General features: G+C 36.3%; 1 protein-coding gene and 1 non-coding gene across 2 annotated transcripts; one reads left to right on the forward strand and one right to left on the reverse strand.

Annotated features, from left to right (window-relative positions):
- Positions 1-2,089: 2,089 nt before the first annotated feature.
- On the forward strand, positions 2,090-4,410 carry LOC107870670 (peroxisomal nicotinamide adenine dinucleotide carrier). The gene is made up of 3 exons (XM_016717262.2): positions 2,090-2,306; positions 2,639-2,686; positions 3,114-4,410. Exon 3 carries the CDS (start codon positions 3,179-3,181, stop codon positions 4,247-4,249), a length of 1,071 nt encoding a protein of 356 aa, XP_016572748.2. The 5' UTR covers positions 2,090-2,306; positions 2,639-2,686; positions 3,114-3,178; the 3' UTR covers positions 4,250-4,410.
- Positions 4,411-10,733: 6,323 nt separating this feature from the next.
- LOC124899044 lies at positions 10,734-10,840 on the reverse strand. Its single transcript, XR_007056183.1, has one exon. It is a non-coding gene; the product is annotated as a small nucleolar RNA R71 (small nucleolar RNA).
- Between the last annotated feature and the right edge of the window lie 1,450 nt (positions 10,841-12,290).

Genomic DNA, 12,290 nt, shown 5'->3' on the forward strand with positions numbered 1-12,290 from the left:
AACTTATGTTTTCAATATTACAAAAAATCTCAACCCCCTAAATATATTACAAAAATCTCAATATATATATACACAAAATGCTATGTATATGTCGGCTATGTTATGTATATTAATAGGAAGAGAGTGTAAAGTAATTAAAAAAATAAAGTACAGTGTAATTACTTTCAAAAGGGTTGATATTTATGTTATTTATACGAGAGTGCTATGCGGACCACTAAGTCCACCATGATCTCTATTAGTTAGCTTATAGGTTCTAAAATTCAATTGTGTCAGTGTCTGCTGAGGCCAAAACAAGCTTATATGCTATAGGTAAACGATAAAAATATTACAATAATAATAAGTGATCACATGCAACCTCTCTGCAATCATAACATGCTTTTCTAGAACACTAAGGAATATATTATTGTTGATAGACACTATATTCTGTTGTGGTAGCTAACTCGACAGTGTAGTGCTACAAGTCGAATAACTATGTTATACAAGTTATAATAAGCTTGGTCCTTCAAGGTTATGCAAGAAGGCAGAAAGAAAGCCTCAACATACCTTTCAACTTAACTATACAACTCAATCAACCAATCGTAATGCAACAAATGCAAGAATTAATAAGGTTGCAAGATCGAGTCATAGACGATCGATAAGGTGTTAATGTCATTATTATGATCAACCCATTTTAATTCAGTAAACGACATCATAATTTCTACCAATCTAACAACTAACAACACATCAAGAAGCTACCTACATCTCACAAGTGCGGCCAGCTCCCAAGGTAATATAACAAGGTATACTTTACACCATTCAGTTTAACAACCACCGGACACGACTCTAATATGAAGCACATCAACCCACAGTTCAAAATCTAAACACCATCATTATATAGTGATAATAACCCAACTCAATAAGCCAAAGGGTTGTCCGGAGCCATAGTAGTCAAAACACTACTTCGTTGCTCGAAAACCTATAAAAAAAATAATACTAGAACATAATTACGAAGGAGGCTTGTAGGAGGAAGTAAACTTGACAAAAAGCTTTGAAATCTCTAGCTAAACAAGGTGTTAGAAGGAGCCACCACTACTACTATGTCATAACTTCGCCAAAATCCGACTACTCAAGTTTCTGCTATTACCAATGATATTCGAACTTAAAACTAACTAAAAATCAATAAGAAGAGGGTGAAATTTTACCTTAGGGCTCTCAAAACTCAATTGCTTCCCCTAATACTCTCAAGAATCCTAATGTTCAATTTTGGGATGAAAAATTAAGTCAAAACATACTTTTACATCAATTTTGATCAGACCTGATTCGCTGACCCCATTTTGCCAACACAGTAGATAGTAAAATAATCATAACTTTTTACTCTGATTTTACGTTGATGAGCGATTTTGAATGTTGAAATTAATCAACTCAAGTCATTTTGTTCAAAATCATGTCGGATCGTTCAAGTCATTTTTCAGCAAATCCTCGTATTTTTATATTTTTTCCTTGACTATACTATGTATGTATTACTTTTTAGATGTGGAATAAATTTATGTTATTTGTATCCTTACTTTATTGAACTCTCGTGTGTGTATCCTTGTTTGACTATATTTTTTGCGGTTAGTAATTATGTATACACTTGTATTTTTGTTTGTTTGTATCTTTGTATATTACCCTAAATTTTGTATTCGCCTTGATTGTACTACCATGAATGGTAATTCCAAAACTATAATTACCAGTAGTTCTCTAGTTGATTAGTAGGTGGTTGGATATGCAATTGCATCTCGTGTTTGAAATCACGAGATAAAATTCCAAATTATTCAAAAACCTTGATTTAGAATTTCATATCATGATTTCATCTCAAATATAAAAATTGACCAACAAGTTTATATTTGATTAATTTTTTTTATTATTTTGATTTTGTAAAAAAATATTCATACTCGGTGTGAAGAGATAGTGCGTATCGCGTGAAAGGATTATATTTTGCAAAAGATCTTATCATTTTAGTGTTGTGAGGTAATTTTTCCAATTAATTCACCGTTAGCCCAAATCCATTAATTGCAGCCCAAATCTCCCAAGCTAAAACTGAAACATCAGCCCACATCCAACTTGAAGTACATAAATAAATAAAAGGGTAAACTAAAAAGAGAGCCCACGTTATCCCACCTTCCGTAGTCAATCTTTCAACCTAGTACCCCTTTATAAAATCTCGTTTTCCCTTTGCCTTGATAGTGCGCCTCCACTGTTTCCTAACCACTACTACTAGTATTTTGTTGGAAAGGGAAATTCAGCTGTTGAAGGATTGTTGTACCCCATGTTATCTTAATTGTTAGGTAAGATATCTCTTACCAAAGATATTTTCTGATATAAGATTGAAGTGATAAAGAGTATATTTTTTTTGTTTTGTCTCTTTTACCTAATCCTGGCCTACCGACAATTGAGATAACCTCTAGGTTTGGCGATCTTTTGATTAGGTTATCTTTTTTTATCCCTGAACAAAAGATTGTTGAACGTGGATGTTATCTCAGTGTTGGTATGCATAAATTGGATAAAGCCATCTATCGCTTGACCAAAAATATTTTCTGAGATGAGATCGAGGGGATGGAGAATCTATATATTTTTCTGTTCACTATTGAGATGACATAAATACTCTTATCACTGGCAGGATCTGTCTGAAATATGAGCACTGTGCCAGGATCTGTGTTAATCAATAGTAAGTCAAATTCTTTCATTTCCTTAGAGCTTGTTTGGATGCTTGTTATGTATCCTTTCATAAGTTTTGTGTTTGGATATAGCTAGAATATTATAAGTAATATAGGGTAACAAGGAAAAAAAGCGATCACATCAAAAGCCAAATCATAATTACATAACTGAAACTTTTTGTCTTGATTTAACAATACAATGGATTTAACAATACGACAGTAATAAAATTTAAATAACAAGCAAAGCAAATATTACATTTGAACTAGCAACAATACAATGGATTTAACAATATGACAGTAATAAAATTTGAATAACAAGCAAAGCAAATATTACATTTGAAATAGCTGTATAATACAAGTATCAACCATCCAAACAAGCTGTTAATTTGGAATGTCTGCAATCTTTAACCCAAAAAGTGTATTATCATTGTTCTGTAGGACTTGTTACTAACCATTGTTGAGGCACAACTAGTATCTTTACTCTGAACAGTAAAGACTGAAAAATGTCAAGTGCCTTGGCCAATGGGCTGGCTGGAGCTGGTGGAGGCATAATCGCTCAAATAATTACTTATCCCCTCCAAACTGTCAATACTCGGCAGCAGACTGAGAGGGTATCGAAAGAGGGCCGCGATTCTCGTGGCAGTGCCTTGTTTCAAATCTTACAGGTGGTTAGAAGCGAAGGCTTGTTGGGGCTTTACAGTGGCCTAAAGCCTTCTCTGCTTGGAACTGCCGTGTCACAGGGTGTGTACTACTATTTTTACCAGGTTTTCAAGAACAGGGCTGAGGCTATAGCAGCTGCAAATAAGAAAAGAGGCCGAGGGGATGGTTCTGTTGGGATGTTTTCTTGGCTCGTTGTGGCAGCTCTTGCTGGTTCACTAAATGTATTGCTGACAAACCCTATATGGGTTCTTGTTACTCGTATGCAGACTCATACACAAGCAGAAAGGAAAATTGTTGAGGCAAAGAGGGAAACCTTATTAAAGGAAGCTTCTCAAAATGCCTTGACGGCTTCCTCATTGGAGGCAAAACTGGCTGAGCTTGATTCATCGAAACCTCTTCCATACGGAACAATGCTTGCAGCAAGGGAGGTTTATGATGAATCAGGAGTTACAGGATTCTGGAAAGGAGTTATCCCATCATTGATCATGGTTTCTAATCCCTCAATTCAGTTCATGATTATTGAGAGTTTGTCAAAGCAGTTAAGGACTAAACGTGCTGCAAAGAAGAAAGATGTGCAAAATATAACTGCTTTGGAGATTTTTGTAATCGGAGCCTTTGCTAAACTTGGGGCAACTGTCTGCACATATCCGTTGTTGGTTGTGAAGTCAAGGCTTCAAGCGAAGCAGGAGATCAGTGGAAATGTCTCATTACGATATTCAGGTACAGTGGATGCTATTATTAAGATGATTCGTCATGAAGGATTCAGATGCTTCTATCAGGGTATGCGCACAAAGATAGTGCAGAGTGTCTTTGCAGCCTCCGTACTTTTCATGGTGAAGGAAGAGCTTGTCAAAGTCTTTGCTGTTTTGGCTAACAAAAGCATGTTTAAAAGCGTAGCTGCAGATATTAAGTGACTATGTAAATCTCATTGCTGCATAATTGTTAGTGATTGTTTTGTATCAAGTGCTATGTGGGTAAAAAAATCCAAAATACTCCGCAAAGAAAGCCATTGTTCAGATTAATACTCTCAATAAAGCACCTGAAAATGAAAAAGCAGCTCAGGTGAATGAAACTATGTCAAGAGATCCCTTGTCCTTTTTGATTATATTTGTCAAGATAGTGTATGTGTTGACTTAAAATTGTGCTTTTGCTATATGCCAAAAATATAGTAGTAGAATTTTTTAACTACCTGACTGCGTGTATACCAAGTTTGTTAGCCATCTTTGTCTTTGTTAAATGATATGAGGAAAGTTGTGTGAACTTGCTCTTTTGTACTAAGTTTTAAAGTGTTTCGTCTTCTTTGTTTGTACAATTATGAGGAAGGTAGTTTTAAAGTGTTTCGTCTTCTTTGTTTGTACAATTATGAGGAAGGTTGGATGCTAGTTAAAGAACAATGTTTCGAATAAAGAAACGAGCGAAGTAAGTTATGAGGGTTTCACTTTCACTGGTTTTGATAGCAAATATTCTCGCAAAGAACTTGGAACAAGTGGCAGCAAATTTAGGTCCTTGGATCCAAAGTTGTCCGAAGGAAGTAAATTATATTTTGGAGTTACATTCACACCCTCCCAATTACCCGAAATCCGATCTCCTTCTCTGGCGAAATTGATTTGTAAGTTCTTTCACATTTTTTCATTTAGTGAAAATACAAAATTGAATTTTATTTTTATATCAGTATTTAATTTTTCTATGTTTATTATTTTTATGAGTTAATTTGTTAATTTATTTGCTTTTATATCTGTTAATGACTCTAAAAGTTTTATGATCTTTTTACCAATCTGAAAAGTAATACGAATCATTTTCTGGAACTTTTTTCTCCAAAATATAATAATAATTAGAATTTCAGTTTTTAATTTTTTTTTTTGTTCTTATTAAACTATATATACTAATAAAAAAAAGCCACCTTGATTTCTCAGTTCTCACTATGAAAATTATTACTATTATTTATTTCGTTCATATTGATGGTGTTTGGACATGAACTCAGGAGGATGTGGTGGGTTACAGATGAAGGTACAAGACTAGTAGGTAGCTTGTAGTTTCTTGTCCTTCGATTAATGTTACTATCTGTTGATTCTTTGTCTCGATTATCGTATTATTTTATTGTAGTTTTTGTTATGTTACTATTTGTGATATTTGTTGTTTCTTGTACTTCTGCTACTACTTTTATTGGATTGTTTTTCCTTGAGCCATGTGACCAGCAGATCACGGGTTCAAGCCTTGAAAACAAATGACTGCTATGCCAGAAATGCAAAGTAAGGTTGCGTACAATACATACTTGTGATGGGGCCCTTCCTCGAACCCTGCGTATAGCGAGAGGTTTAGTTCACCGGGCTGCCCTTTTGGAAAGAGAGCTTTGGAGTAATTGGTAAAGTTATTGTCATATGAGCAGGAGGTCATGGGTTCAAGCTTTGAAAACAACGCAGAAATGTAAGGTGAGGCTGAGTACAATAGATCCTTGTGATCGGACCCTTCCCCATACCTTGCGCATAGCAGGAGCTTAGTGCACTGGTTTGCCTTTTCCTTGAGCCGAGGGTCTATCGGAAATAGCCTCTCTACTTTTGAGGTAGGGGTAAGGTAGCGGACTCTCCACCCATCCCATATCCCTCTTTGTGGAACTAATGGTGTTTGGACAAGCTCGCTTGCATCTCGACTAATTTATGGTTAGCGTGTCTAGTCACGATTACAGGTTCAGTCTTAGTATTGCAGCTCGGATTTGAACTTGGGATTTTTAGGTTTATACTCACATGCCACAACCAGTAGGCCATCTCCTTGGGCAAGGGCAGATTTATAGGGAAATTTATGGTACCCGTGAAACCATGGTCTCTCCACCAAATTATATATTTTATGTACATATTAACAATGTTTTATTTTTTGAAATTGCTATCATATATTGATGTCTATAATGGTGTTCATTAATCATAGTCATTAACAGAGGCTAGAGAAAATGCATTGCGTTCAATAGGTCATGGTAGATCTTTTCCCAACAGGTCATCTCGCTGTTCAGATTGTTCAGGAATGCAGCTTATCATTCCTGGCCAATTAGATGTTAGCCGGAGCGTTTTAGAGATGATGGTGTATACTTGTAAGATTATTTTAGTACCATTGCTTCAAATTGGTAGCCCTATTATGTGGTTCTTTCGGTGTTTTGGGAATATATATGGATTACTATTTAGTAGTATCATTGTTTTTAAAGGTAGCTGTTTCTTGTGGTTCTTTAAGTGCTTTTAGCGTGTTCGACCTCTGTTACTTTATTTGCTATTTGCTGCTTGCTTCTTCACGACAAGAGATAAATGGAGATCTAGTGAGTGAATGGGTATAAGTTCTGGCTTAGTTTATTCTGGCCAAAGTACTAGATGCACTGAACATTATTTTTTAATCAATCTGTTTTAGCAAACATGGTTCTGAATGGTTGCTAAATTTGCTTGTCTATGATATTAAGTGTGATTTGGTAGTCATTCTCGAATGTAGTGGCTTATCTGACGAGTAATTTTTAATTGGGCAGTTGTTAATTGCAGCTCAATTGTATAAGAGATCTTATCCACGAATTGCAACATTTCTCTTGCAAATAATTCTTGCGACATGACAACGTGTTTCTGAAGATTTTCTCTTGTTCGTCCTATTGTTTCCAGCTAGTTTTTCCCCCAGAAATACGCTTGTGATGCTTCACTCTGTATCGTTGGATGCAAAGATATTTAAACGAAATTGTTTTCAAATCTCTGTTACATTCGTCATCAGCTAATTTTGATTGATGAGATGCGTGACGGAGTTAATGATAGGCTGGAGGTTTTGAAACAGACTATGGAATCTAAAGAATTCTGGTTGAGAAGAACTAAGGCAATACATGGAGTGCAAGTTCAATAATGTTACCCACCGGACAGATGTGGAAGTTATGATTGACACTCAAGCCATCCCCATGAAATGAAGTCTTCAAATATCTGGGGTCAATAATCCAGATGTGGAGATTGATGATGATATTTATACATCGTACTGCAGTGGGATGGATGAAATCTTCAAGTTCACATTTTTAGTGTGTCTTGTGTGATGAGAGTATGTCAGGGAGCGTTAAAGAAAAGCTTTATAAAGAGGTGATTAGACCATCTATATTGTTATGGTCAGTCAAGAACTCACACTAGCACAAAATGGGAGTAGAAGAAATGACGATAATGACTTGATATGCCGTATTTTCGCCCGAACATTTGTCGACCATTGACAAAACTGGATCTTAATACTTTTAATTGTTAAAAGAGCTTCTTCGATGCTAGTTCTTGCGTCAGGTGTCATAGAAGTGTAGCTCGAAGATAATTTCATGATAGCTGACAGACGTTGCATCCTTGTTTGTTCGCTTATTCATCCCCTGCTGGTACAAATTAGCATCCAGTAACTTGTGAATTGCACTTTAAAAAAGAATCGCCAACCCGACCTCCTATATTGAAAGGCTCTAGTAATTGTTTCATTACTTTGGCCTTATCTTATGTCTCCATCATCAATATGTCAAAATTATGAACGTTACAGCTTGTGGGGGTACTATTCCACCTTGTCCATACTCCATAATTATGATAAAGGATAATCAAAAAAGCTTCTAGATACTGAGGAATGTGCTAGAAGCTTTTGGGAATAGCAAAGATACGAAGTCTAAAAAGTTTTAATACTCGGAGCAATGTATCCAATGATTGCATGCACTACGGAAAATACGGTAAAAATCGAGGAAGAAATCGGATGTTCATATGTTATAGAGCATTATCAAGAAAAATGGCTGAACAAAACATGTCAAATTTTTTGTATCTTGTAAGTGAAACTCGCGGACTCCACCGGTAAAATTGAGACAGTACATCCGTTAGGTAAATTATATAAATCACCATTTTTATTGAAACTGTTATGAAATATAAAAGCAAAGAAGAAAAGAATCGAGAGAAAAGAGAGAATGATTCTTATTTTTTTTCGAGGGGTGAATAATAATGAAGAAAAATTTCTTTATTTATAGGGAAAAACTAACGTTGTCCCCAAAGTTGGGGTTTTTAACTTTTTCATAAATAGACATTTACTATGTATGGTAAAATAAATATTTACTATATATGATAATACATTTATAACTCTCCCCCCTTGAATGTTGAATCGGTAGATAATGTGCCTCGTTTAAACTTTACTAGAAAAATCCAGTGGAGAAAGAAATCTAGTGTAGGAAAAAGAGTATGCATCTCTAATAATACGCATTTCGGCTGCCTCATTAAAAACCTTATAAGGAAAATCCAGTAGGACAGGCGCTGAAAGAAAAAAAGAGTACAACACGTATTTGCTCCTTGATCTTGGGCGTATTATATGTCCAATCATCGATATTTACCCATATTTGGACTTGTTCTGAGATCGAAAAGGTGTTATTCCGATTAAAATTGAGCTATAAATGTGTTTCTTATATAATGGATATGATTAGTGTGTGCAGGATTAAATTTTGATGAAATTGAACGTGGTTGGATGCATTAACGAGGTATGACGACGAAAGGAGCAATAAAGGCATTGGAACAGGGTTTGAAAAAAAAAAGGAAAAAGCTCTAGAAGTCTCTTTCAGGAAGTCAATGCATCGCGGTGAAGAGATAACCGCTAGTGCTCGTGTTTTGAAGCCTACCGCGTTGCGGTGGAGACGAAATAGGCAATTGTCACTATCCAGTACCTCACCGCGATTCCACCGCGTTGCAGTGAGGGTCAAATCCATAATTGTCACTAGGCAGAGTCTTACCGAGATACCACTGTGTCACGGTGAAAATGGCGATGGGAAGGCTGTCGCGACGCGGTGAGATGTAAACGTGGGTTATTCAGCCCAGCTATAAAAGGAAAAAATCCACTAACAATTGGGGACACTTTGGAAAGCATAGCAGCGGTGGAAAAACACAAAATTCTCTCTTTTAGGGTTCTTAGAATTTCTTTTGAACTTCTTTACCTCTAGATTAATTCTTGATATGATTAATTATTTATTTTTATGTTAAATTCAAACATGAGTGGCTAAACACCCTAGTTTTGGGTTGAGGCCAAGAACATGATTACTCTTTGATATTATTTATCGTAGTTTCTTGTTGGATTATCGTATGTGTTATTCTTAATTTCTTTAGCTTACTATTTTGATGAGTGACCGCCATTAGAATAAATCTATATTTCTATGTGAATCCGGGAGGAGAATCGTGGGATAGAACGAAGAAATTAAGGAGCAAGGTTCTCATCCTTCCATAAAATAGAGGATTTGAATTAGCATTTAGGATAGGGATATACATAGAAGCCTTATTTGGTTCAATTGCAAGAAGATAGTTGTATGAATCTAGATGAATTTGAGGTCGGGAGACCAAGATCGTACCTTAAACCTTGCGAGTTAATAACTTGATAACAAACTAGAATGCGATAAGAATAGAGAATTGTATGATTGTTAGATGTGCCTCAACACTGGAATTCTCATCACTACTATTTACAACCGTTGCTTGCTTTGCTATCGTTACAAATTACTATTTCTTATTTATTCACATTTGTTTTATTCAAAATTTCAAAATCATCTTGATACCTTACAACACTTAATACCTCTTTGTCTAAAACTAAAGCTGATTAAATTGCTTTTGACTTAGTCTTCGTAGGAATGATATTCGACTGTCTGAGACACCGTATTACTTGTACAATCACGTAAACTTGCATGTGCATTTGAATACAACAAGTTCTTGGCACCATTGCTTGGGACTAGTATAATTAGTAACTTGCTAAATTTTTGATTTTTGATGGTAAGTTTAAGTGTTAACGACTTGATCCTAGCGGCTAAATTTCTGCAGGTTTAGCTGAATACAGGACTGGCGAGAGATAGAGAGTTGGTAGAGCCTTTTTTGGAACTAGAATTGGTATTTCAATAGAGGCGAAGAGCTCAGTATCCCATTCAACAGGTTCAAATGGATGATAGAAGAGATCTGAATATTGTTTATCTAAATGATCCTGTTGATCCAAATGATCCTGTTGATCCAAATGTCGGACATGTCCCAGCTCCAGTCATCCCAGCTGCTCCTGCTCAAGTCAGATGCTAGACCTATTTGTGAGGTAGAAATCCCACTGACGAGCGACTAACAGTATTTGCAAGCCTGAGCTAGGTGGTCGATTTGAATTAAAGAAGAATATGGTGTAGTTACTAAATTCGTTCGGGTAATTTTCTGGCCTTTCACATGAAGACCCATAGCAGCACATACAAATCTTCCTAGAAATAAGCAATTCTTACATTCCTACAGGGGGAATACTGATTATGTCATATTGACGCTCTTTCCTTTTTCCTTAATTGGGGAAGCAAAGAAGTGGTTATATTTTGAACCACCACTCTCCATCACTTCATAGAAAGATCTAGCTTGGAAGTTCCTTATTCAATTCTTTCTATCTGGGAAGAATGCACATTTGAGAAACGAGATTCTAAGTTTCAGACAGAAAGAGAGAGAGAATCTCCACCAAGCTTGGGAGAGATTTAAGAGTATGCTCAGGAATTAACCTCACCATCATCAGTTTAATGATGTTCTTGTTCATACTTTCATTGAAGAGCTAGAGCCAAATACCAAGATTCTCTTGGATTCAGCAGTAGGTGGGCAAACTCTTAAGAAGACTTATGATGAATTGTACACACTGCTGAATCGGATTTCACAAGGGAACCCAAAATGGCATACTGACTCGAGGAATGCTCCTAAAAAGGTTGCAGGTATGTTAGAGGTAGATCAGTTCACTACTCTATCAGCTCAGGTTGCAGCAATGCAAAATCAGATGCTTACTCAGTTGAGAAACATGAAGTTGAGGGTTCCGCAAGCAACAACTACAACTAATGCAGTCCAATGGGTTAATTCTTAGTATGAGGTTTGTGGAAGTAGTAAACACGCGACAGATTCTTGTGCGGTTAATCCAGATTTTGTTAATTATGTGGGGAATGCGAATCGTCCAAGACAACAGAATTTTGCTAACACATATAATCCCAACTGGAGAAATCATCCCAATTTCTCATGGGATAGAAATCAACCACATAACAATACTCAGTATAAGGGGCCAGTGCAACAGAATCAATAGCAAGTTCAGAATAATCAAGCTACTACTCAAATAAGTAATATAGAGAAAATGATGAAGCAACTTTTAGCCAATCAAGCGCAGTTTGTAGCTGATTTAAAGAGTCAACAGTTGATCACTAGAAATTTGGAGTTGCAACCTGGTCATATTGCTGGAGCATAAAACACAAGACCTCAAGGTGGCTTACCGAGCGATACAAAGGCAAATCTAAAGTAGGTAAATGCAGTTATGATAAGGAATGGGTTGCAGTTAAAGGAGGCGGTACCTGAGCAGGTTAGTCCCACAGCCACTAATGATGATCTTAAAGTAAATAAGGAGAAAGGGGTTGAAGAAAAAGCTGCAGGTGATGAAATTCAAATGGAGAAGAAGACTCTACCATTACCTTTCCCTCAAAGGCAAAAGAAACACCAAGACGAAGCCAGTTATAAGAAGTTCTTGAATTTTCTAAAGCAAGTTCATCTAAGCTTTTCTCTTGTTTATATTCTACAGAGTGTTCCAAAATATGCAAAATACCTATAGGATATAGTGGAAAACAAGAACCGTGTGATAGAGTATGCTACAGTTGCACTTACTGAGGAGTGCACATCCAAGATACAAAATAAACTGCCCACGAACCCGAAGGATCCAGGTAGTTTTACTTTGCAGATCACTATTGGGCAGGTCATCAGTGCCATGGATTATGTGACTTGGGAGCAAGCATAAATCTCATGCCGATATCTTGGTTTCGAAAGTTGGGTCTTGGGAGTCCTAAACCCACGACCATTGTTTTGCAGTTGGCTGACAGATCCCTTGCAAGGCCGGATGGAATTATTGAAGATGTTTTATTGCAAGTGGGATCACTGATCTTTCTAGTATATTTTGTGATTCTTGACTTTAAAGCTGATCTGGTTGTCCCATTTATTT

The sequence above is a fragment of the Capsicum annuum genome, chromosome 5 (genome assembly GCF_002878395.1).
Source record: "Capsicum annuum cultivar UCD-10X-F1 chromosome 5, UCD10Xv1.1, whole genome shotgun sequence".
In the NCBI taxonomy this organism is placed as follows: domain Eukaryota; kingdom Viridiplantae; phylum Streptophyta; class Magnoliopsida; order Solanales; family Solanaceae; genus Capsicum; species Capsicum annuum.

Excerpts from the sequence above, each read along its gene's own strand:
- LOC107870670 (XM_016717262.2), top strand. The coding sequence starts at position 3,179 with ATGTCAAGTGCCTTGGCCAATGGGCTGGCTGGAGCTGGTGGAGGCATA.